The 22,274-nt window shown below is 41.6% G+C and overlaps 1 protein-coding gene across 2 annotated transcripts in view; it reads left to right on the top strand.

Moving 5' to 3' along the window:
• Positions 1-22,274, top strand: part of ezrb (ezrin b) — a 139,167-nt gene that overhangs the window by 79,089 nt on the left and 37,804 nt on the right. For both annotated transcript variants that reach the window (XM_078556834.1, XM_078556833.1), the window contains exons 4-7: positions 1,726-1,821; positions 10,223-10,497; positions 15,793-15,876; positions 17,320-17,466. In XM_078556834.1, the coding sequence (XP_078412960.1) occupies positions 1,726-1,821; positions 10,223-10,497; positions 15,793-15,876; positions 17,320-17,466 (602 nt within the window). The remainder of the gene's footprint in view (positions 1-1,725; positions 1,822-10,222; positions 10,498-15,792; positions 15,877-17,319; positions 17,467-22,274) is intronic.

The raw sequence follows: 22,274 nt of genomic DNA, 5'->3' as shown, positions 1-22,274 counted from the left end.
CAACCTTCAGCTGCCCCTTTGGACCTCCTTAGCTTCTCCCGAGCCTACTTTTTGTTTCAAGTCTGCTTTCCGCAGCTCTTTCTTTTTAACTCTGAGCATATTTCTCTGCTCCTTTCTTTTAACTTTACTTCTGGGACCCGTTTCTGACCTGTCTTTGTCCCTGCCTGGAACTTTCCTCTGGGACTTACCCCTGTCCCACCCTGTGTCTTGCTCCCTGGGACACCACCTTTGGAATGGTGCTCTGATTCCAGGTCACCTCATCTGCTTATGCGCCATTTGTTCTTTACTACACAGGAGCACAAGGCTGGCTCCAGACTGGAGACAGTAAAATAAACCAACTGTGCGTGTGTGGCCATTTCCCGGCCGGCACGTACGCAAAAGACCTGGGAGCTGGAGTTTCTTAACATAATGCAACATCAAACGGAATGTTATGATTGCTGTGTCTTATTGTGAAATTTGGCATTGTCTGTGGAGAGCATATTACTTATGAAAGAGTGACTGTCATTGTGGATATGGATTTATAACTGGGTCCAGTGTAACCAGATGCAATGAAAGTTTTCTATTTGCAGTACTAGTGATAAATTGAATTGTGCAATTTGCAAGAAACTGGCTCTACACGCTCTATATTTAAGCATAGCGCCACGTAGACCATTAAATTAAAGAGAGAAACTTAAACTATACAACCATGCACCCTGACTATGTATTATTTAAAACTATATACTTCTACCAATTTAATGCCAAGCATTTGATTTTCTTATTATTCCTGCCCATTTTTTCCTTGATTTGCATGAACCTCACACCTCTCAGATGATTCGCTAACTATTAATGTATCCTGCCACCTTCAAAGGACGATGTACAAGAACCCACAGGCCTCTCTGTTCCTGCATACTTTAGAACTGTGACATTTAGTCTATATTACTTCCCACTATCCCTTCTGCCAAAGTGCATCACCTCACACCCTCTGTATTAAATTCCATCTGTCCATTCTGCTAGCCTATCTATGGCCTGTGGCAGTCTATTATCCTGACTGACAGCCACACCTCCAAGTTTGGTATGATCAAATTTTGAAATTTTACTTTCTATTCCAATATCCAAGTAATTTAAGTAATTTATACATATCAAAAAAGCACTGACCCTTGGGACTTCACTGTCTACCATCCTTCAGTCTTGCAAACAACTGTTGACCATGATACCGTTTTCTGCCCTTAAACAAATTTTTTTTAGCCAAACTGACACTGATTCTCTTTTCATTGCAGGGGCATTCCACTTCCATACCTGTTGGTTAATTGGCATGTTTGTCATTTGCTGATTCAGGGACTGCTTCCAATTCATCTACTGAAACCAATATGTGACATTGATGTTTACTAAAGTAGAGGAACCTTTTTACAAATGTTGTTACTATTCTGTTGGGCAGTTGTGAACTTTTTTCACCCATTACTACCAGCAGTGTTTTCGTGTCTCAGCTAAAATACATCTTTGTTTCAAAATTGGCTAATTCCATTTTGGTAAACTCCATTATCAACTTTCTTACACACCATTCGAAACTTTTGAGTGTATTTAAAAACACTTCTGCCCTGATGCTGTGCTTTGCACTTGCCCCGTGGGGAGCTCAAATCTCAAACCTCCAGTCAAGATATCGTTATTTGTGGATTAGAAGTCGTCCTGTAGGTGACTGAAATAATTTGCAGATTTTGAAGTGAGAATTTATACACATTTCTTCCACAGGTGGTCAAAACAATTGGCCTGAGAGAGATCTGGTATTTTGGACTCCAGTATACAGACAACAAGGGATATCCAAACTGGCTAAAGCTTGATAAAAAGGTAAATGCACTTTGATACTTGATTATGATCAAACCTGTTTCTCTTAATGAAATCACTTTTTATGAATCCTGGTTGATTTCCCATCCTCATTTAAATGTCCAAAATGAAAAGTTTTCCTTTTGTCTTGGGTTGGTGGGGAGAGAGAAAGTGGTTTATTTAAAATTTGCACCCCTGCATCATCAAAATTGCACATGATTTGATACTCTATTTTACAGGATGTTACATTTTAGTGTTTTATTGCAAAGTATTACATTGGCTGTAACTTATCAGAGTGATTGTCATTGTGGATGTGGATTTGCAACTGAGTCCAGAGTAATTAGATGCAATGAAAGTTTATCTATTCGCAGTGTTGATGATAATGAATTGTGCAACTTGCAAGAAACTGCCTCTAAAACCCCTAGACTCAAGTATATAAATTAACACAAACTTGGTCTTTATTCAGCTCCCCCCCCCTTCATTTTTAAACTATTTTTTAAGTTGTTGATAAATCGTTGTTGTTTGGATTATTTAACATCTCACTTTGGGCATATCCCAATAAAACATGGTTGCTGATTGAGGGATAGAGCCATGGAAATTTACACCACAGGAGATCATTCAGCTTGCTCATTGCTAGAACAATACAAAACTAATCACAGCCTGGCTCTCAGCTATATCATGTAAATCATGCCCCTTTCTAAGGCCTTGTAATCATGTCTAAAATTTGGTGCCCAACATTGAAAACAATGCTCCAACTTAGAGCTAAGCAGTGTTTCTATAAAAGTTTAGCATAACTCTTATTTTTGTAATTTCTGCCTCTATTCATAAAACCAAGATGCCAGATGTTTCAACAGCCATCTCAATTTGCCATGCCACCTTCAAAGTTTTTTGTGTGCACACCCACCCTGGTGTCTCTGTTCCTGCACTCCCTTTAAAATTTTAATCATTAATTGCCTCTTTCTTGTTACAAAAATGCATCACCATACATTTGTGTTAAATTTCATCTGCCTTATGCCTTCCCATTCCATCAGTCCATGTCCCCCTGAGGTCTGAGTTGCATGTCATCATTAGATTTTATAACACTGAAGGCAGCCAGTTGGCCCAACATGCCTCTGCTACCTCTTTGAAAGAGCAGTCATGCTTAGTGTCTCATTCCTGCTTTTTATCCATAACTCTAAGTTCCTCATATCATAGACCTGTCCAACTCTTTTTTAAAGTGATTTATGGAATTAGCTGCCAACACTTTTTCAGACAGTCAGATTCCTGATCCCAGTTAAAAGTCCATGGAGTTAAAGGACAAGTGCTAATATGAATATAAAATTGGTTAAGAGACAGAAAGCAGAGAAGAGTGGTGGATGGTTATTTTTACAGACTGAAGGGGGCTAGAGTGCTGTTCTAGGTCTTTTGCCAATGATTTTAAATCTTTCACCTCTGATTAATGACACATCCATCAGAGGGAGTAGTTTAATTTTCTATATCAAAACCTTGCATCACCTTGACCTCTTAAGTCATAGACATACCTACACAGGAGGCCATTCAGCCCATTATGCCTGTACTGGCTCTCAGAAGAAGCCATTCACTTGGTGTCACTCCCCCACCTTCTCCCTGTAGCCCTGCTCTTTCTCCTTTTCAGATAACATTCCATTGCCTCCTTGAGTGCATCGATTGAACCTGCCTCCGCCACACACTTAGGCACTGCACTCCATATCCTAAACACTCACTGCATGAAAAAGCTTTTCATGTCACCATTTCATCTTTTGCCAATTACCTTAAATCTCTTCTCTCTGATTCTCAATCCTTCCTTCGATGGGAACAGTTTCTTTCCCTCTCTCTACTGTCCAGACCCCTCATGATTTTGAATGCCTTTATTAAATCCCCTCTCAACCTTCTATTCTCCAAAGAAAACAGTGTCAACTTCTCCAATTTATCTATGTCTCTACTCAGTCATCTCTAACCTTCTCTGTTCCAAGGAGAATAGCCCAAATTTTACCAAACTCCTAACAACAGAAGCCCATCAGCCCTGATAACACCCTGGTAAACTTCCTCTATACACATTCTAAGCAGTTTTACATCTTTCCTGAAATGTGGTGTCCAGAACTGTCCACACCAATCCAGCTGAGGCCCAAGAGGTGCTTCATAAAGTTCTAGTATGATATCTTTGCTTTATATTTTTTTGTACAACTTGTAAACCTAGGTAACTCTACACTTTTTAAACCAGCTTCCCATGCCACCTTCAAGGATTTATGCAAATGGACACCAAGATGTCTCTGCTCATCTAAACTTTACAAAATCCTGCCATTTATAGTATACTGTATTTCCACATTAGTCCTCTCAAAATGCATCCCTTCACACTTCTCTCTTTTCATCTTCACCTGCCATGTTTCTGTCACTGTGACCATCCTGTTGGTCACCCTGAAATTTATAATTATCCTCAACCATCTATTGTTTTGCCAAATTCCATATTGGTAAACTTAATAATGTTGCTCTCTGTACCCAAGCCTAGGTAGCCTACTTAAAAAAAAAAAATTGGTAATAATGGGCCCTAAACTGACGATTGGGAGGTGACATGCAACTGCAAACCGTTGGCAGGTCTGGCGGGAAAAAAAAATCCACTGCCGCCCTTGGGTTCCTGTCACTGAGCCAATTTTTTTATCTGTGCCACCACTTTCCCTTCAATTCCATGGGTTTCCATCTTCTTAAAATGCCTCCTGTTTGACACTTCTTGAATGCTTTCCAAAGTCTATATTTACATCTACTGCAATACCTTTTTGTTTAATTTTAACTTTTATTTCCTTTGTCGTTCCATTTGTTTGTTTCATCTATGAACTTTGAAGTTATGCCATATAAAGCCAAGTCCAGGTCCTTAATATATTTAGTGTTGTATTCATGTTACCTCTGTCCCTTTAATTCCATGGACTCCTAATTTAGCTAACATGTCTATTATGTGGTAAGACAGTAAGAAATAGCAACAGTAGGCCATACGCCCCTCTAGCCTGCTTCACTATCTGAAAACGTCGAGACTGATCTGATCATGGCCTCAACTCCATTATCCTGCCATTTCTCCGCAACCTCCGATGACTCTGGTGTTCAAAAATCAGCCTTGAGTATTTTCAGTGATTCAGCTTCCACACCTGCCTGAGATAGACAATTCCAAAGATTCACAACCCTCTTGAGAGAAGAAATTCCTCCTCATCTCCACATTAAATGGGAGACGCCTTATTCTGAAAATGTACCCATCTAATTCTAGATTTTCCTCTATGCGGGGAAACATCCTCTGTCAAGCCCCTCAAAAACATGTATGTTATAACATCACCTCTTGTTCTTCTAAACTCCAAAGAGTGTAGGCCCAGCCTCTCGACCTTTTCCTCAAGACAAGTCCCTTATCCCAGAAATCAGCTGAAAGACCCTTCTCTGAAACTCTGAAGTATGTCCCTCAAGTAAAGAGACCCCAAAAGTGTTCACTGTTCTTTAGGTGTGGTCTCATCAATGCCCTCGACAGTTGTAGCAAGACTCCCCTACTTTTTACTGTCTCCATCTGCATTAAAGGCCAACATTCCACTTGCCGTTCTACTTACTTGCTGTATCTGCATGATAACCTTCTGTGATTCATATCCGAGGACACCCAGGTCCCTCTGTACTGCAGCATTCTGTAGTTTCTAGCCATTCTGTAGTTTGCTTTCCTATTCTACCTGCCAAAGTGGACAACCTCATGTTTTCTCACATTGTAATCCTTCTACCAAATTTTTGTCCAGTTACTTACCTGTAACCCTTTCCAGACTCTTTGTAACCTCCTCCCAGCTTGCTTTCCTACTTATTTTTGTATCATCAGCAAGTTTGGCTACAGTACAGTTGATCTCTTCATCCAGTTGAGGCCCTGTGGTCCTCCACTAGTTACAGTATACAATCTGAAAATGATCCATTTATCCTCATCTGTCTCCTGATAGTTAGCCAGTCCTCTATCCATGCTAATATCACCCCCAGCACCATGAGCTCTTATCTTGTGTTGTAACCTTTTAGGTGGCACCTTACTGAATGCCTTTTGTTAATCTAAATGTGGTACATCTACTGGTTCCCCTTTATCCACCCTGCTTGTTACATCTTCAAAGAACTGTAACTTATCAAACACAAATTCCCCCTCATACAATCAAGCAGAGTCAACCTGATTTCATTGATTTTCTAAATGTCCTGCTTACGACATTCTTAATAGTGGTTTCCAGCATTTTCCCAATGAGAGATATCAGGCAAACTGGCCTGTAATATCCTGCTTTTTGTCTTCCTCCTGCCTTGAATAGGAAATATATTTGTAGTTTTCCAATCTGCTGGAACATTTTCTGAATTGAGGGAATTTGAAAGGTGAAACCAATGCATTGTCTTTATTTAAGCTTAAGGCACTTGTTTCAGATCCAAATTTCTCGCATTCAAGCTGAAAGTGAAGTTTGCCATGTTATGACCACTCTCTTCCCTGAGGATCCTTTATTATGAGATCATTAATTATTCCTGTCTCATTACACATTACCAGATCTAAAGTAGCACATTCCCTGGTTGATTCCACAATGTATTGTTCAAAGAAAACTGTCCTGAATAATTTGTCAAATGCTTTTAGAAGGTCCATGTATACAACATCTTTACCCTCATCAGCTGTCTTTATACTTCATCAAAGAACTCGGTGAATGCTGACTTTATTAGGCCATATGGCCTCATTTTGACCTCTGCATTTTTAGTCGTCATGGGAGTTCTAGCTTTGGATGCACTTCCTTTCCCCCTTCACGGGAATATGCCTATTCTACCTGAACCAACTCCGTTTGTATGACTCCCATTGATCATTTCAACTTTTGATCATTTTCTGTTTTACCAAACAATTTTTGATTGCATTCCACCTAGGCCTGATTCCCTTCAAACTCGCTGAAGTTGGCTGCCCTCCATTTTTGTGCTTGACTGTACCTTTTCTATAATTATTGTAACCTGATATTTTGGTCACTTTTCCAAATGCTCTCCAATTAAATCATGCTCCACTTACCCCGCATCATTGCCCAGAATAAGATACAACACTGCTTCAATTGTTGTTGGACTTGAAATACAGTAATCTTGTACACATTTCCAGATGATCTCCTTTTAATTGCTCTTTACATTTTTGCTGTCCCAAGCTATATTTGGGTAACTAAAAGTCATTATCATTACCCTATAGCTCTTGCCTGCAAAGTTGCTCTTTCATCTGCTTTCCACTGTTTGGCTGATAGAGGATTTATTATTAATATGTACTATTGTTCCTTAATTTTAACCAAATAGATTCTGTCCTTGAACTTTTCCACCATCTTTCTCCACTTTTCTTTTGTGATTAATATTGCCTACTGCCCTTCTTATTTGCCCTATGTACCTTGAAGCCCAGGAACATTATGTTCCCAATCCTCCCTCTTTTTTTTGAGACACATCTGTTATTTCCACTGTATCATATCCCTCTTCCAGTTCTCTGCACCTTATTTCTCCTCTCTGATATTCACCCCTGCCAAATTAGTTTTAACACTTCTAGGTGCTAACACTGGTTAACCTTCCTCGGGGGACATTGGTGAGATCCAGCCTGGCTGGTTTGTACAAATCTCTCCTTCCCTGGAACTGGCCTAATACCCCAAGAATCTGAAGCCCTCTGTCCTGCACCATTTTTCCAGCCTTACATTAACCTAGCATGTAGCTGAAACATCTCCTCCTTAAAGGTCACTCATTGTCCCATTAGTTTTTCCTGTTTCTTAATCTTCTCCATTACTAATATAAACCTTATGCAATGATCACCCAAATGTTCTCCCTTGAACACTTGCCCCAGCACCAGATCCAGCAACGTGGTCTTCCTAGTTGGACTGGGAATATAGCGGTTAAGGATGTCCTCCTGAACACATTTCAGAAATTCTCTCCCTTCCCTTTACACTACCATTATCTTAATCAATATTTGCATAATTTCAAAGTTTGCAAATGAGAAAATTCAGATGTACAAGACTGAGGATAACAACAAACTTCGGAAGTTAGTGTCGAAACGGGTAGACACATGCAAATGAAAGTTAATGTAGAAAAGTGTACATGATGTACATTAGGTAGGAAAGCAGGACAACAGGAACTAAAATAATACAATTTTAAAGGCTGTTAAAAAGGCAGATAGAATTACTTACCTTCTAAATGGAGGCATAGAGGACAAAAGCGAGGAAGCTTTGTTAAAATGTTGTAAAGCCTTGGCTAGGCCCCAGCTGGAGCATGTGGCTGATTCTGGGCACCATGCATTAGAAAGGATGTCAAGGCCTTGGAGAGGGTGCAGAGGAGATTTGCTAGAATGGTACCAATGAAGAAAGACATTAGTTAAGTGTAGAGGCTAGAATAACTGCAGTCGTTCTCTTTGGGGCAAAGAAAGTTGAGGGGAGATTTGATAGGTGTTCAAAAATCCTGCAGGGTTTTGATAGAGTAAACAAGGAGCCAGAAGAAGGGCCAGAAACCAGAGATTCAAGGTGTTTAATATAAAGTCAGAGGTAACATGAAGGGAAAAAATGTAGTGAGTAATGGACGCCAACACTGATGACTTGTGCTTTCGACTCACTGGACTTATTTACCATGCTCTTGACGTTTATGTACTTAGTCCAATCTTAATATGCCTCCTGTTTTCCCCTGGCTTACTCTTCCTATTTCTGACTTTTTATTCTATTCCTCTCCCTCTCTCTCTGTCCTCTCTGTGCCATCTCTCTGCTTGATGCTTTATCCTGGTGACCCTCTCCTGCCAAACTAGTTGCTCCCCCATAACACTAGTTAACCTCCCTGTGATAACGTTGGCCCCAGCCCCATTGAGACGCAACCTGTCCATCTAGTACACGTCCTTCCTGCATTATTTGTCCAGCCTCATTAACTTGTCTTATCCTGCTATCCTTATACTCGCTAGCACATGACATTGGGAGTAAGTCTAGCACTTAACCCTCTTACCCTGACACCTGAAAGGTAAAACACTATGCAAGACTCAGCGGTTGCAGAAATTCCAGTCTATCTCTGTCTATTGAATCCCCTTTGACTGTTGCATTTCTATGCCCTCCTGTGCTCCCCTGTGCTGCCATTTGCCTCAAAGTGTAGTGAATGTACTCTGATTGCACTTCCCCAAGATGTCATCCTCACTGGTATTCAGCACTGAAAACCAATTTTAGAGTGCTGTGTTGACAAATGATTTCTGCATTGCCTGTCTTTCTATTGTGCAAGGAGGCCATCCACTAACTATCTTTCTGAACTTTCTGTAGCTAGTGTGATCACTCCTGGAGCATGGGGCCCAGGGAATTCTCAGCTTCCTGTATGAACTGCATTGGCCCCAACCTTTCCTCAATCTCCACCTTGAGTTTGAGCAACTGGAGGCACATCTTGCACACATTTATTAAGGGCAGATGAAGTGCCCTGGAGTTCCTACATGGTATAAGAAATGTAGGCTATAAGTCTCAGCAGTCCACCTTGTTAAAATTGTAGCTGGTAAGGAGTTTGCCAGAACTAGCCATTAATGTAAAGCTTCATAGATATCAAAACAACTGAGACAATTTTCAATGAATAAAGTGGTTCTGAAGCATGTGACTATAGACCTATGTTGCAAAATAAGACATCCAAAATTAAGTTAATTTTTTAATATAGCAGAAAAAAGAATTGTGATCTTGTTTATTTTACATTGTACCTTCTTTCTTCTCTGCGTCAAATTCCCAGTCTTACCAAATTCCCCTTGTCACTCCTGAGCAGATTCCCATAACTCTGCTTTAGCAAATATCTCTCTAGTTTATATACCTCTTTTAGAAACTCAGCAATTATTAACTGGTTCGTTAACGACAGTGGTTAAAACCTAGTCAGAGACCCAGCTGATTACAACTGCATCTCAAGTGGCAGCTAAAGAAAATTAGGTTACGTTTCAGTTTGATAACACACTATATCAATACAAACCAGTGAATTCCCAATCTCACCAAATACCCACCATTACTCTGTTTGGCAAGCCACACTGGTTAGCCAATTCACCCAACTCTCACGGTTCTGTGCTCTCGACACACTTCCCAGATCTAACTGATTTCAGTTAATTTGGCACTTGTAAGGCTTTGAGTCCAGATGGAAAAACAGGTTTTGCAGATTAGTTGATTTGATCCTAGAAAATGGCAGTTTGAGCAGAAATGTTTCTATTATAATGGTGCTTACAAAGGTTGACAAGTGTTGTAGTTGCATTGTATTGCATTCTTGCAGTTGTCTTGTTTAACAATAGGTTTTACAATTTTTGAAATAACCTCTTCAGCATATATTTTTTAAGAAAAATAATTCTTCATTGAGCATCCTTTAATGTAGATTAGGTTTTTAATGACTTCTAATTAAAGGTCATTCTAATAGTGGAATATTATTTTGTTTTTGTTTTGAGAAGTAATCAAAGCCTGTGCTTTCCTGTTAGGTATCTCACCAGGATTTAAAGAAAGAAAACCCTGTTCAGTTCAAATTTCGTGCTAAATTCTTCCCAGAGGATGTGGCTGAAGAGCTAATCCAAGAGGTCACTCAGAAGCTCTTCTTCCTTCAGGTCAAGGAAGGCATCCTTTCTGATGAAGTGTACTGCCCTCCTGAAACAGCTGTGCTGCTTGCTTCCTATGCAGTCCAGGCAAAGTTTGGAGACTTCATCATGGAAACACACAAGAGTGGCTACCTTACATCTGACCGTCTGCTCCCACAGCGGTAGGTAAATGTACAGAACTTGCACGGCAGCTCGTGACTTCTGATTTAGGCTGGACCAAGCTCCAAATCTCAACTTCTACATAGTTCAGCCCTTAAGAATGCTGCATTTTAAACATCTAGTGCTGGAGGTATAGGCCCTGTTACAACAGGGGTTGTAACTTCAGGAGACAATTGGAATAACCTACTTGAGGAACCGATGATGGTGCCTGCTCATGGCTGTTTTTTGGGTTAGAGGAGAGCCCTGTTGATCCATCAGCGTTAACTCTGGGAGATTGGATTCTGCTTCCACCACTGTTTCTGGTTGGATGTTGTTCTAGAAACTACTTCACCAGTAGCGTCCTCAGTTATCCAAGGGTAGCCTTGATTTTACTATGGGGCAGGGCGAGGAGACACTCCCCAAGACTACCTCAGCCAGAACGGGGCTCATACCTGTGCTGTTGGCTTTATTCTGAACCAGATGCTAGCCATCTAGCCAACTGCATTAACTAGCCCCTCATTCTAGCACCTGTGTCTTTATAATAAAAAGCCTCCTAGCCCCTCTTTGTTTTTGTCTTGAGGTACTTCTAGCTTATTCTCTTACTTTCAACTAGTTTTGTTTTCATCATTGCCCATCATAAAATGTGACCAGCTATATGGTTATCTACTCTAACATCTGATAAAAGTCACCTTCATGCAAATTTTCCAGTTACTGTTTCCAAGGAACAAAAGTGGCCTGGTGTTTCAGTGTGTGATCGTGGCCCTGTGCACAACAACCTGCCTGCTGCAGATGCATCTGTCCATGACAGTATTGGTAGGAGTGACTGCTGCAGAGTCCTTGTGGAGATGAAGTCCTGTCTTCACATTGAGGATACCCTCCATCATGTTGTGTGGCACTACCACCGTGCTAAATGGGATAGATTTTGAGCAGATCTAGTAACTCAAAACTGGACATCCATGAGGTGTTGTGGGCCATCAGCAGCAGCAGGATTGCACTCGAACACAATCTGCAACCTCATGGCCCAGCATATCCCTCTCTCTACCATTACAGCCAAGCCAGGGGATCAACCCTGGTTCAATGATGAGTGCAGGAGGGCATGCCAGGAGCAGTACCAGGCATACCTAAAAATGAGGTGCCAACCTGGTGAAGCTACAACACAGGACTAATTGCATGCCAAGCAGCAAGCGATAGACAGAGCCAAGCGATCCCACAACCGATGGATCAGATGTAAGTTCTGCAGCCCTGCCACATTCAGTCGTGAATGGTGGTGGACAATTAATCAGCTCTCACTGGAGGAGGAGGCTCCACAAATATCTCCATCACCAATGATGGGGGAGCCCAACACATCAGGGCAAAAGATGAGGCTGAAGCATTTGCAACAATCTTCAGCCAGAAGTGCTGAATGGATGACCCATCTCGGCCTCCCCTGGAGGTCCCAGCATCACGGATGCCAGTCTTCAGCCAATTCAATTCACTGCATGTGATATCAAAAAACATCGGAAGGCACTGGATACTGCAAAGGTTGTGGGTTCTGACAATATTCTGGCAATAGTACTGAAGACTTGTGCTCTAGAACTTGCCGTCTCCCTAGCCAAGCTGTTCTGTACAGCTGCAACACTGGCATCTACCCAGCAATGTGGAAAATTGCCCAGGTATGTCCTGTACATAAAAAGCAGGACAAATCCAACCCGGTCAATTGCCACCCCATCAGTCTACTCTCAATCATCGGTAAAGTAATGGAAGGGGTCATCAACAGTGCTATCAAGCAGCACTCATTTAGCAATAATCTGCTCACTGATGCTCTTTGGGTTCTGTTGGGATCACTCAGCTCCTGATCTCATTACAGCCTTGGTTTAAACATGGGCAAGAAAGCTGAACTCCAGAGGTGAGGTGAGAGTGACTGCCCTTGACGTTAAGGCAGCATGTGATTGAGTGTGGCATCATAGAGCCCTAGCAAAACTGGAGTCAATGGGAATCGGGGAAAACTTTCCAATCTCCAACTGATTGGAGTCAAACCTAGCCAAAGGAAGATGGTTGTGGTTGTTGGAGGTCAATCATCTCAGTTCCAGGACCGCACTGCAGGAGTTCTTCAGGGTAGTGTCTTCGGCCCAAACATCTTTAGCTGCTTCAACAATGACATTCCTTCCATCATAAGGTCAGAACTGGGATGTTCACCATTCGCGGCTCCTCAGATACGGAAGCAGTCCATATCCAAATGCAGCAAAAGCTGGACAATATCCAGGCTTGGGCTGACGAGTGGCAAATAACATTTGTGCTGCACAAGTGTCAGGCAATGACCATCTCCAACAAGAGAGAGAATCTAACTGTTGCTCCTTGACATTCAATGGCATTGCCATTGCTGAATCCCCCACTATCAACATCCTGGGGATTGCCATTGACCAGAAACCGAACTGGACAAGCCATATAAATACTGTGGCTACAAGAGCAGGTCAGAGGCTAGGAATCCTGTGACGAGTAACTCACCACCCAATTGCTCAAAACCTATCCACCATCTACAAGGCAGGAGTGTGGTGGAATACTCTCCACTTGCCTGGATGAGTGCAGCTCCAACAGTACTCAAGTGCTTGACACTTTCCAGGACAAAGCAGCCTGCTTTATTGGCACCCCATCCACAAACATTTGCTCCCTCCACCAGTGATAGACAGTGGCAGTGGTGTGTACCATCTACAAGATGCACTGCAGCAACTCACCAGGATCCTTGGATAGCACCTTCCAAACCCAAGACCACTACTGTCTAGAAGGACAAGGGCAGCAGATAGATGGGAACACCACCCTCTGGAAGTTCCCCTCCAAGCCACTCACCATCCTGACTTGGAAATATATCACCGTTCCTATACTGTCGCTGGGTCAAAATCCTGGAACTCGCTCCCTAACAGCACTGTGGGTGTACCTACACTACATGGATTGCAGTGGTTAAAGAAGGCAGCTCACCACCACCACCACCTCAAGGGCAATTCGGGATGGGCAATACATGCTGGCCTAGCCATTAGTGCCCACATCCCATGAATGAATAACATAAAATAGGATTTATTTTTATATTGTACAATTGTCCTAATTTGCTGAGAAACTCAGCTGGAGATGAGTTAACTGCTCGCAAATCGAACTCATAGTTATGAGTGTACATTGTTTCCCTTTAGCAGTACCAATGGATTATATAAAATTTTAAAAGTAGGACTTGAGAAATGTTTACTCAACACCTAAAATATTCTTTTGCCCTTTGATTTGGTTCAATTTTTTCAATGTTACTATGTTCTGTGAAGTGAGATTTACAGAAACTTACAATGTTCCTTGAGCATAACAGAACATATTGGTGGCTTTTATGTTTTTAAGAATTTCCCCTTTTGGAAGTGAGCCTGAAACCAAAGTGCAATTTAAATTTGCAACATTTATATTGTCACAGCATTTACACAGCACAAACAGGACATTCAGTCGAACTGGTCTGTACTGGTGTTTATGCTACACATAAATGCAGTGGGTGTGAGGAGTTTTATCTCCATTAGCTATATTAATCTTTCCTGAGTCAAAATGGAGCGCTCGAAATCCAGGCTTCTCTCTGATTTATGCCTTCTGAAATGTTTTGAATTGGGCCCAGATGTTTGTAAAGGGCTTTTTTCTATCTGGTGGATAAATCCTAAATTCGAACATAAAGGTCTGTTGATATCAGCAAATTAGAACACTGATTTAAATTTATAAGCAGACTACTGAGCTCTTGTGGCCACATCTTTGCTGCTAAAGAACAAATGTGGATACACCTGTGTTAAGCAGTATTTTGCTATCTTGTACCATCTCACTTTTACACAGTAGCATTGGCCTTTCTCCACAAGTTTCTCTAGTTTAAAAATGTATTTCTTAATTTCTTTCTCTCTGCAGAAATGTGTGTTGAAAGTCCTTGCCAACACTTCTATACTCCCAAATACAGTGTTTGCAAAATAAGTACTTGAGGTTGAACACACTTGATATACTAGAATTTTGGATTCATAGCAAATATCAGCCTGATACCATCTGGATGTTTTTTCCTCCCTTATTCCTCCTTCCAAACTGGTATAAATATATAAAAGCTTTGCGTATTTTTTCCATGGAGAAACTTGGGCCACAGTCAATAGCATATTCAGGACCAAGATCTAGGACACAGCCATGGTTGAGAGGCCAGGCTCCATGCTTCATGCCAGCTCTATGGTTGAAGGACTAAGGTTTGAGATCCAGGGTACTACTACAGATGAAAAGCCTGGAAAAAAAAAAAATGAATTTGAGATAATTGAAGATTCATTGAGAATGAAAAACTAATTAATTTGGTACGTTTTGGCTTACTTAAAATTTTAGATTCGGAGTGACTCATTTTTTTGATCTACCCAGTAGTGATTTAATTAACAAAATACAATTAGGCCTTTTACAAGATGATCAGTACAGAATTTATTACCTTCTCCCAGGAATGCTTTGATGTACCCTCACTGATGTTAGCCATGTTGCTTTCATAGGAACATAAGAATAAACCCTTGAACCTGTTCCACTATTCAGTAGCATCATGGCTGATCTGTGACATAACTCCATATACCCACCTTTTCGCCATGTTCCTTAATATCTTTGACAAAAACCTGTTAATCTTAGATTTAGAATTAATAATTGACCTAGCATCAATTGCCATTAGCAGAACAGAGTTCCAACTTCTACCAACCATTGTGTGCAGAAGTGTTTGCTAATTTCACTTGTGAAAGATCTGGCTGTAATTTTTTTTGGCAATGGGAAGTCTAGGACTTGGGGGCAATCAGCAGGAATATTTTTTCCCCTAATTCCCCTCTCCATTCCCTTTAATAGCTTAGAAACGTTGATTAAATTACCCCTTAACCTAAATTCTAGTGAAAATACCAACCCTAGCTTGTGTAATCTCTCCTTATAGCTTAACCCTTTGAGCTCAGGAACCATTCTGTAAACCTATGCTACGGTCCCTCCAAGGCCATCCATCCTCCGATGTCGTGACCAGAACTGCGCACGGTATTCCAGGTGTGGTTTAATCAGGGCTGAGGCTGAAGTATGACTTCTACACCCCTGTGTTCTCGTCCTCTAGATATAAATGCCAGCATTCTATTGGCCTTTTAAATTAGTTTCTGTACCTATTTGTGACATTCTAATGATGTATATATTTGCCCCCAATCTCTTTGCACCACCATTATGGATTTGGGCCCGCCACAGGCAGAAGGAATAAACTAAACTACTAGATTTATTGTTTTAAATTTAAGAGTACTTTCCATATGCAATTTTGCAAGTGTTGAACTGCAAAATGCTTTTTTTTTCATCTACAGTGTTGTGGAGCAGCATAAACTTAGCAGAGAGCAATGGGAGGAGAGAATCCAGGTTTGGCATGAGGAGCACCGTGGGATGCACAAGTAAGTTTGGACTAACCAACGTGGTCAATGGGGAATACTTTGCAGAGATTTGGAAAAATTTATTTGTGGGAATGTTGGGTGTTTGGAGACTGGATTTGCTTTCACCTCTGATGCCAAAGAGTCAAGTTCAATTTAGACTAATGAGATCCTTGCAACCAGAAAGTATTAACCCAATAGGAAAGCAAACCACTTTGAGGCCTTAACCCACCACATCTCTGCAAACTCCTCAAGTCTTTATGTACCCTTCAGTTCCTATGAATCTTTGGGGTCAAAATTGAGCATGGCCCAAACATGGGTGCAAGGATCGCAATGCAGGATTACTCCATGCCCCTAGCTTCTGATGCAGATGGAACACACTTTGTGATCATTATGATCTGCCTATTCTGTATACTTCTGGCGGATGGTCACTGGATGTATATTAATCCCTTCAACTAAATGGAGTCCTGCACAATGCACACTAAAAGTGTGTGCAGAAGTCCAAAGGCCACCCCTTACATCCAAAACCAGGTACTACGCATCTGAATTTTGCAACTTTTGTTCTTATCTCTTTCACTGGCTCCACTATTTGGTGCCTGGGGCCTTCTGATTGAGAGATACTACCATGTTGCTTGTCACAAAAATTCACAATTTCTCAGCTGGGAAAGGAAAGAGGAACCATTTCATGCCTTCTAACTAAGATTAACGTGCATGTTTAATTTTCAATTACTTGGATGATTTCTTAGATCCTTCATACTAAGCCATCCTAAGTACAGTGGCACAAAACAGGAAATTTTGGAAAAACTCAGGTCTGACAGCATCAGTGGAGAGAGAAACAGGGAGTTGATATTGAGTCTGTATGACTCTTCAGAGCCTAATTGCAGTGGTACCACCTCGACTATTTTACATAGTGTCCTGGCAATAGCCATGAGGGAGCTAATGTTAGGATTGGGGTAGCACATTGTTTCACCTCCTGGGTTTGATTCCAATCCAAACCAGTGGTCTAAAGGTTTCTCCTCTATACTAACTATCTGGAAATATTCTAAGATAGCTATATATCGATCCAGCTCCTGAAGTGTAAACAATGATTATGCACTGAGCTTTGTAATCTTGGGTCTTGGGGTTTCAATATAGAAAATCAAAATGCTGTCCACATATTTGCTTTGTTCTGATGGTGGGGCAAAGTGGGAGGAGCATTATTTGACATCTGTAATCAATTTAATGTAAGTTGGGTAAAATGCAAAAGAGTGACTAGCAAACAGAAACATTAAAGTGTCCTCTTGCTTATGGATCTTAGTCTCTGGGCCCCGCCCGAAGTCAACGGACCTTTAGCTGGTCCATCAAATTCTCCGTCCCACCCTCTATCTTTAAAATATACGGAAGAGTATCTCATTTTGGGGAACTTCTCAGGCACTGCTTGTTTATTGTTTTTTGAGTCTGTATTTAAATTGTTCATCTCATCAACAGAGAAGATGCCATGTTAGAGTACCTGAAGATTGCCCAGGATCTAGAAATGTATGGTGTCAACTACTTTGATATCAAAAATAAGAAAGGAACGGACTTATGGTTGGGTGTTGATGCTCTGGGTCTCAATATCTATGAAAAAGAAGACAAGTAAGTGATTTTGTTTTAGATAACCCCTCAATGCATTACCACATTCATTGGGAATGAGTAGACTTTGTTGACTGAGTTGAGACCAATCGAAAAGAATGGGCCTGTATCGAAAGCAGCTTAATTTAGGTTATGTTTTGGTTTCCTGGTGAGGGGTGTGGCAGCTGTGATATTTAGCTGAATGTATGTAGAAAATGTTTCTCTTTATTGATTTGCTATCTTCCAATGTGTAACCATAGCTACTTGAACTGGTTTTTCAAGCTACAATACATGGTATAATGTAGTAACATGACAGTGAACTCTGTTCAGGAAGCATAGGGCTTAGTTATTATTGTTACTGATCCAGCAGCTAGTAGAGTGGTTTTGGGATCTTTTCCTGTCAGGGTTTGTGGAAGTCTCTCCTGCCAACAACCTCTTGCATTTACATAGTGCTTTTAATGTAATAAAATCTCCTAAGGTGCTTTGTAAGTGTTAAGAAGAACAATTTTCCACTGGGCTGCAAAGAGGTATTAGGGCAGGCTGCCTGACAGCAGCATCAGTAAGAGCGGGAGCAGAGCCAGGCTCTCATGGGGATAAAGAGCGGAAAACTGAGGCCTGAGAGTGGGAGCAGAGTGAGACTGGGGAGAGAATAAAGAGTGGGAGCAGAGTGCAATTAGAGGGGGAATAAAGAGCTAGGTGGGAGTGGACAGCCATGCTTGGGGTGGGGGGAGGGAGTGGGGAAGAATTATTGGTGTAACATCACAGGAAAGTGGGCAAGTGGTTGTTTGAGTATATCTCTGTTTTCCCTCTCTATAGACTAGGCCATTCATATAAACCACAAGGTGGGAAATTTAAATTGCCATCAGCTTATGTATAACAGGTGAATTAGAAGAGTATTAGCATAGAGCAGGTCCAGAGGCATTAATTAAAATTAGTAGTTTTAAGCAAACTACCAACTACATTCTAAAAGAGGGAAAAAAATAATTCTTTTACATCCTGGATTGGCAGCTGAGGCCTATTGTTTGCAATTCCTGCACATGTGGGAACTTTAGGACACTTCATGCGCCTTGGTGGGCCACACGTGTAGGAAGTATCTCCAGCTTGAGCTCAGGTTCAGGGCTTTGGAGCTTGAAGAGCAGCTGGAATCAGTGCAGAGTATCATGGAGGCTGGGTTTTCTGGATCATATGTTCCGGGGTGGCCACCCTACAGGCAGAGAGCGTTCAGGATAGTAGGTGGGTGGTCATCTGAAAGGATCTGGAAGAGGCAGAAGGCGTGGAGTCTTGAGGGTGGCATACACCCTGAGCATTGGAGATTGTTGGGAATACACAATGCAAAAGTTAGGAGCAGGAGTAGGCCAATTCGTCGTTTGAGTCTGCTCCGCCATTTGCTAAGATCGTAGCTGATCTGACTATAGCCTCTCTTGCCTGTGCTTCCCCCCCCATAATCTTTGATTACCTTGTCCATCAAGAATCTATCCAACTCTACCTTGAATATACTCTATGCTCTCTGGGGAAGAGAATTCCACAGACCAGTGACCCTCCGAGAGAAAAAATCTCCTCCTCTCTGCCTTAAATAGAAGACCCTAATTTTTAAACTGTCCTCTGGTTTTAGACTCCCCCACAAGGGGAAACTTCCTCTAGGCATCCACCTTGTCAACCACCCTCAGGATCATGTATGTTCCAATAAGATCATTTAATTCTTCTAAACTGCAATGATTATAGGCCCAACCTGCTCAATATTTCCTCATAAGATAACCCCTCGATCCCAGGAATTGGTCAAATGAACTTTCTCTGAACTAATTCAATTGAGTCCTTTCTTAAGGAGATCAAAACTGTGCACAGCACTCTAGATGTGGTCTAAGACCCTGTACAGCTGTGCAACATTTCCCTACTTTTATACTCTATTCCCCTTGCTAACATCCCATTTGCCTTCTAATCACTTGCTATAGCTACATGCTAATTTTTTGTGATTCATGAACCAGGTCACCCACATCCTTCTGTCCAGCAGAGTTCTGCAGTATTTCTCCATTCAAATAATATACTGATTTTCTATTCTTCCTGTCAATGTTTTCCCACATTATCCTCTATCTGCCAATTTTTTTTGCCCACTCACTTAACCTTTCTAAACCCCTCCTGAAGACTGTGCTCTTGACAACTTACTTTTCTATCTAGCTTTGTGTCATCAAATTTAGCTACTGTATATTCAGTCCCATCATCCAAGTCATTTAAGATAGATTGTAAATAGTTGAGACCCCAGCACTGATCCCCGTGGCACTTCACTAGTTTGCCCACCTGAAAATCACCCATTTCTTTGTACTCTCTGCTTGTTAGCTAACCAATCTTCTATCGATGATAATATGTCACTCCCTACGCCATGAGCTCTCATTTTGTGCCGTAACCTTTGTGGCACTTTATCGAATACTATTTGGGAATCCAAGGACATTATGTCTACAGATTCCCCTTTTTCCACCTTGCATGTTTTTTTTTATTCGTTCACGGGATGTGGGCTTTGCTGGCTGGGCCAGTATTTATTGCACATCCCCAGTTGCTCTTGAGAAGGTGGTGGTGAGCTACCTTCTTGAACCGCTGCAGTCCATGTGGTGTAGGTACACAGTGCTGTTAGGGAGGAAGGTCCAGGATTTTGACCCAGTGACAGTGAAGGAATGGCGATATATTTCCAAGTCAAGATGGTGAGTGACTTGGAGGGGGACTTCCAGGTCGTGGCATTCCCATCTATCTTCTGCCCTTGTCCTTCTAGATGGTAGTGGTCCTGGGTTTGGAAGGTGCTGTCTAAGGAGCCTTGGTGAGTTCCTGCATTGCATCTTGTAGATGGTACACACTGCTACCACTGTGTGTTGGTGATGGAGGGAGTTAATGTTTTTGGAAGGAGTGCCAATCGGGTGAGCTGCTTTGTCCTGGATGATGTCAAGCTTCTTGAATGGGTTTGGAGCTGCACTCATCCAGGCAAGTGGGGAGTTTTCCATCACACTCCTGACCTGTGCATTCTGGAGCTCTAATAAATTAGTCAAACATGAGTTCCCTTTCACAAAACCATGTTGACTCTGCCTGATTATATTATGATTTTCTAAATGTCCTGCTATTACCTACTTACTAATGGATTCTAACATTTTCCCTATGACAGATGGTAGGCTAACTGGCCTATAGTTTCCTGCTTTCTGTCTCCCTCCTTTCTTGAATAGAGGCGTTATATTCGTGGCTTTCCAATACACTGGGATCTTTCCAGAATTTAGGTAGTTTTGGAATATCAGAACCAATGTGTAAACTAACTCTGCAGTAACTTCTTTTAAGGCCCTATGATGCAAGCCATCAGGTCCAAGGGGCTTGTCAGCCTGATAGTTTTCCCAGCCCCTTTACCCTAGTGATTATTTTAAATTCTTCCCTCTTGATTTTCAAGTATTCTTGGGATTTTTTTTTGTCTCCTACAGTGAAGATATACACAATGCTTGTTCAAAGCTTCTGCCATTTCCTTGTTTCCCATTGTTAATTCCTCTGTCTCTTTCTTTAAGGGGCCAGTGCTTGCTTTGGTTACTCTTTCTTTTTAAATACTTGTAGAAACTCTTACTGCCCATTTTTATTTTTCTAACTAGCTCTCATACCCTAATTTCTCCCTCATTATTTCCAGAGTCTAGGGAATTTTGGAAAATCATTGTCAGAGGGATCTGGGTGTACGGGTCCACAGGTCACTGAAAGTGGCAACGCAGGTGGATAAGGTAGTCAGGAAGGCATATGGCATGCTTGCCTTCATCAGCAGGGGTATTGAGTATAAAAGCTGGGAAGTCATGCTGCAGCTGTATAGAACCTTGGTTAGGCCACACTTGGAATATTGCGTGCAATTCTGGTCGCCACATTACCAGAAGGATATGGAGGTGTTGGAGAGGGTGCAGAGGAGGTTTACCAGGATGCTGCCTGGTCTGGAGGTTATTAGCTATGAGGAGAGGTTGGAGAAACTCTGATTGTTCTCACTAGAGCAACGGAGATTGAGGGGCGACTTGATAGAAGTTTACAAAATTATGAGTGGCATGGACAGAGTAGATAGTCAGAAGATTTTTCCCAGGGTGGAAGAGTCAATTACTAGGGGACATAGATTTAAGGTGAGAGGAGAAAACTATAGAGGAGATGTGCGGGGCAGCAAGTTTTTTACGCAGAGGGTAGTGAGTGTCTGGAATTCGCTGCCAGAGGAGGTGGTGGAAGCAGGTACGAGAATGGTATTTAAGTGGCAGCTTGACAAATACATGAATAGGATGGGAATAGAAGGATACGGACCCCCGATGTGCAAAATGTTTTAGTTGACGGGCAATATGATCGGCGCAGGCTTGGAGGGCCAAAGGGCCTGTTCCTGTGCTGTACTTTTCTTTGTTGTTCTTTTGTTCTTTTGGTAATTCTTTGGTTTCTAAGATCTGTCCAATCTTCTGACCTACCATTAATTTTCACAGTATTATACACTTTTTCTCTTAACTTGATCCTATCCTTAACTAAGCTACAGATGATGCAATCTTCTCAGTCTTTCTTTCTCAATGGAATATATCTGTTGAAAGTTATGAAGTATCTCCTTAAATGTCTGCCACCACTTCGCTACCATCTTCTTACTTAATTTATTTTCCCAGTCCACTTCACGTCCTTGTAATTGTGCTTATTTGAGCTTAAGACTTTGAGCCTTAGACCCACACTTCTCACTCTCAAACCGAATGTGAAATTCTATCGTGTTGTACAAACATACGAAAAAGGAGCAGGAATAGGCCTTTCAACCCCTCAAGCCTGCTCCACCATTTAATAAGATCACGGCTGATCTGATAGTAACCTGAAATCTGCAT

Source organism: Cetorhinus maximus, chromosome 14 (genome assembly GCF_964194155.1).
Source record: "Cetorhinus maximus chromosome 14, sCetMax3.hap1.1, whole genome shotgun sequence".
In the NCBI taxonomy this organism is placed as follows: Eukaryota; Metazoa; Chordata; class Chondrichthyes; order Lamniformes; family Cetorhinidae; genus Cetorhinus; species Cetorhinus maximus.
Note: the sequence above shows the minus strand (reverse complement) of the source record. Positions and strands in the feature narration are given on the sequence as shown.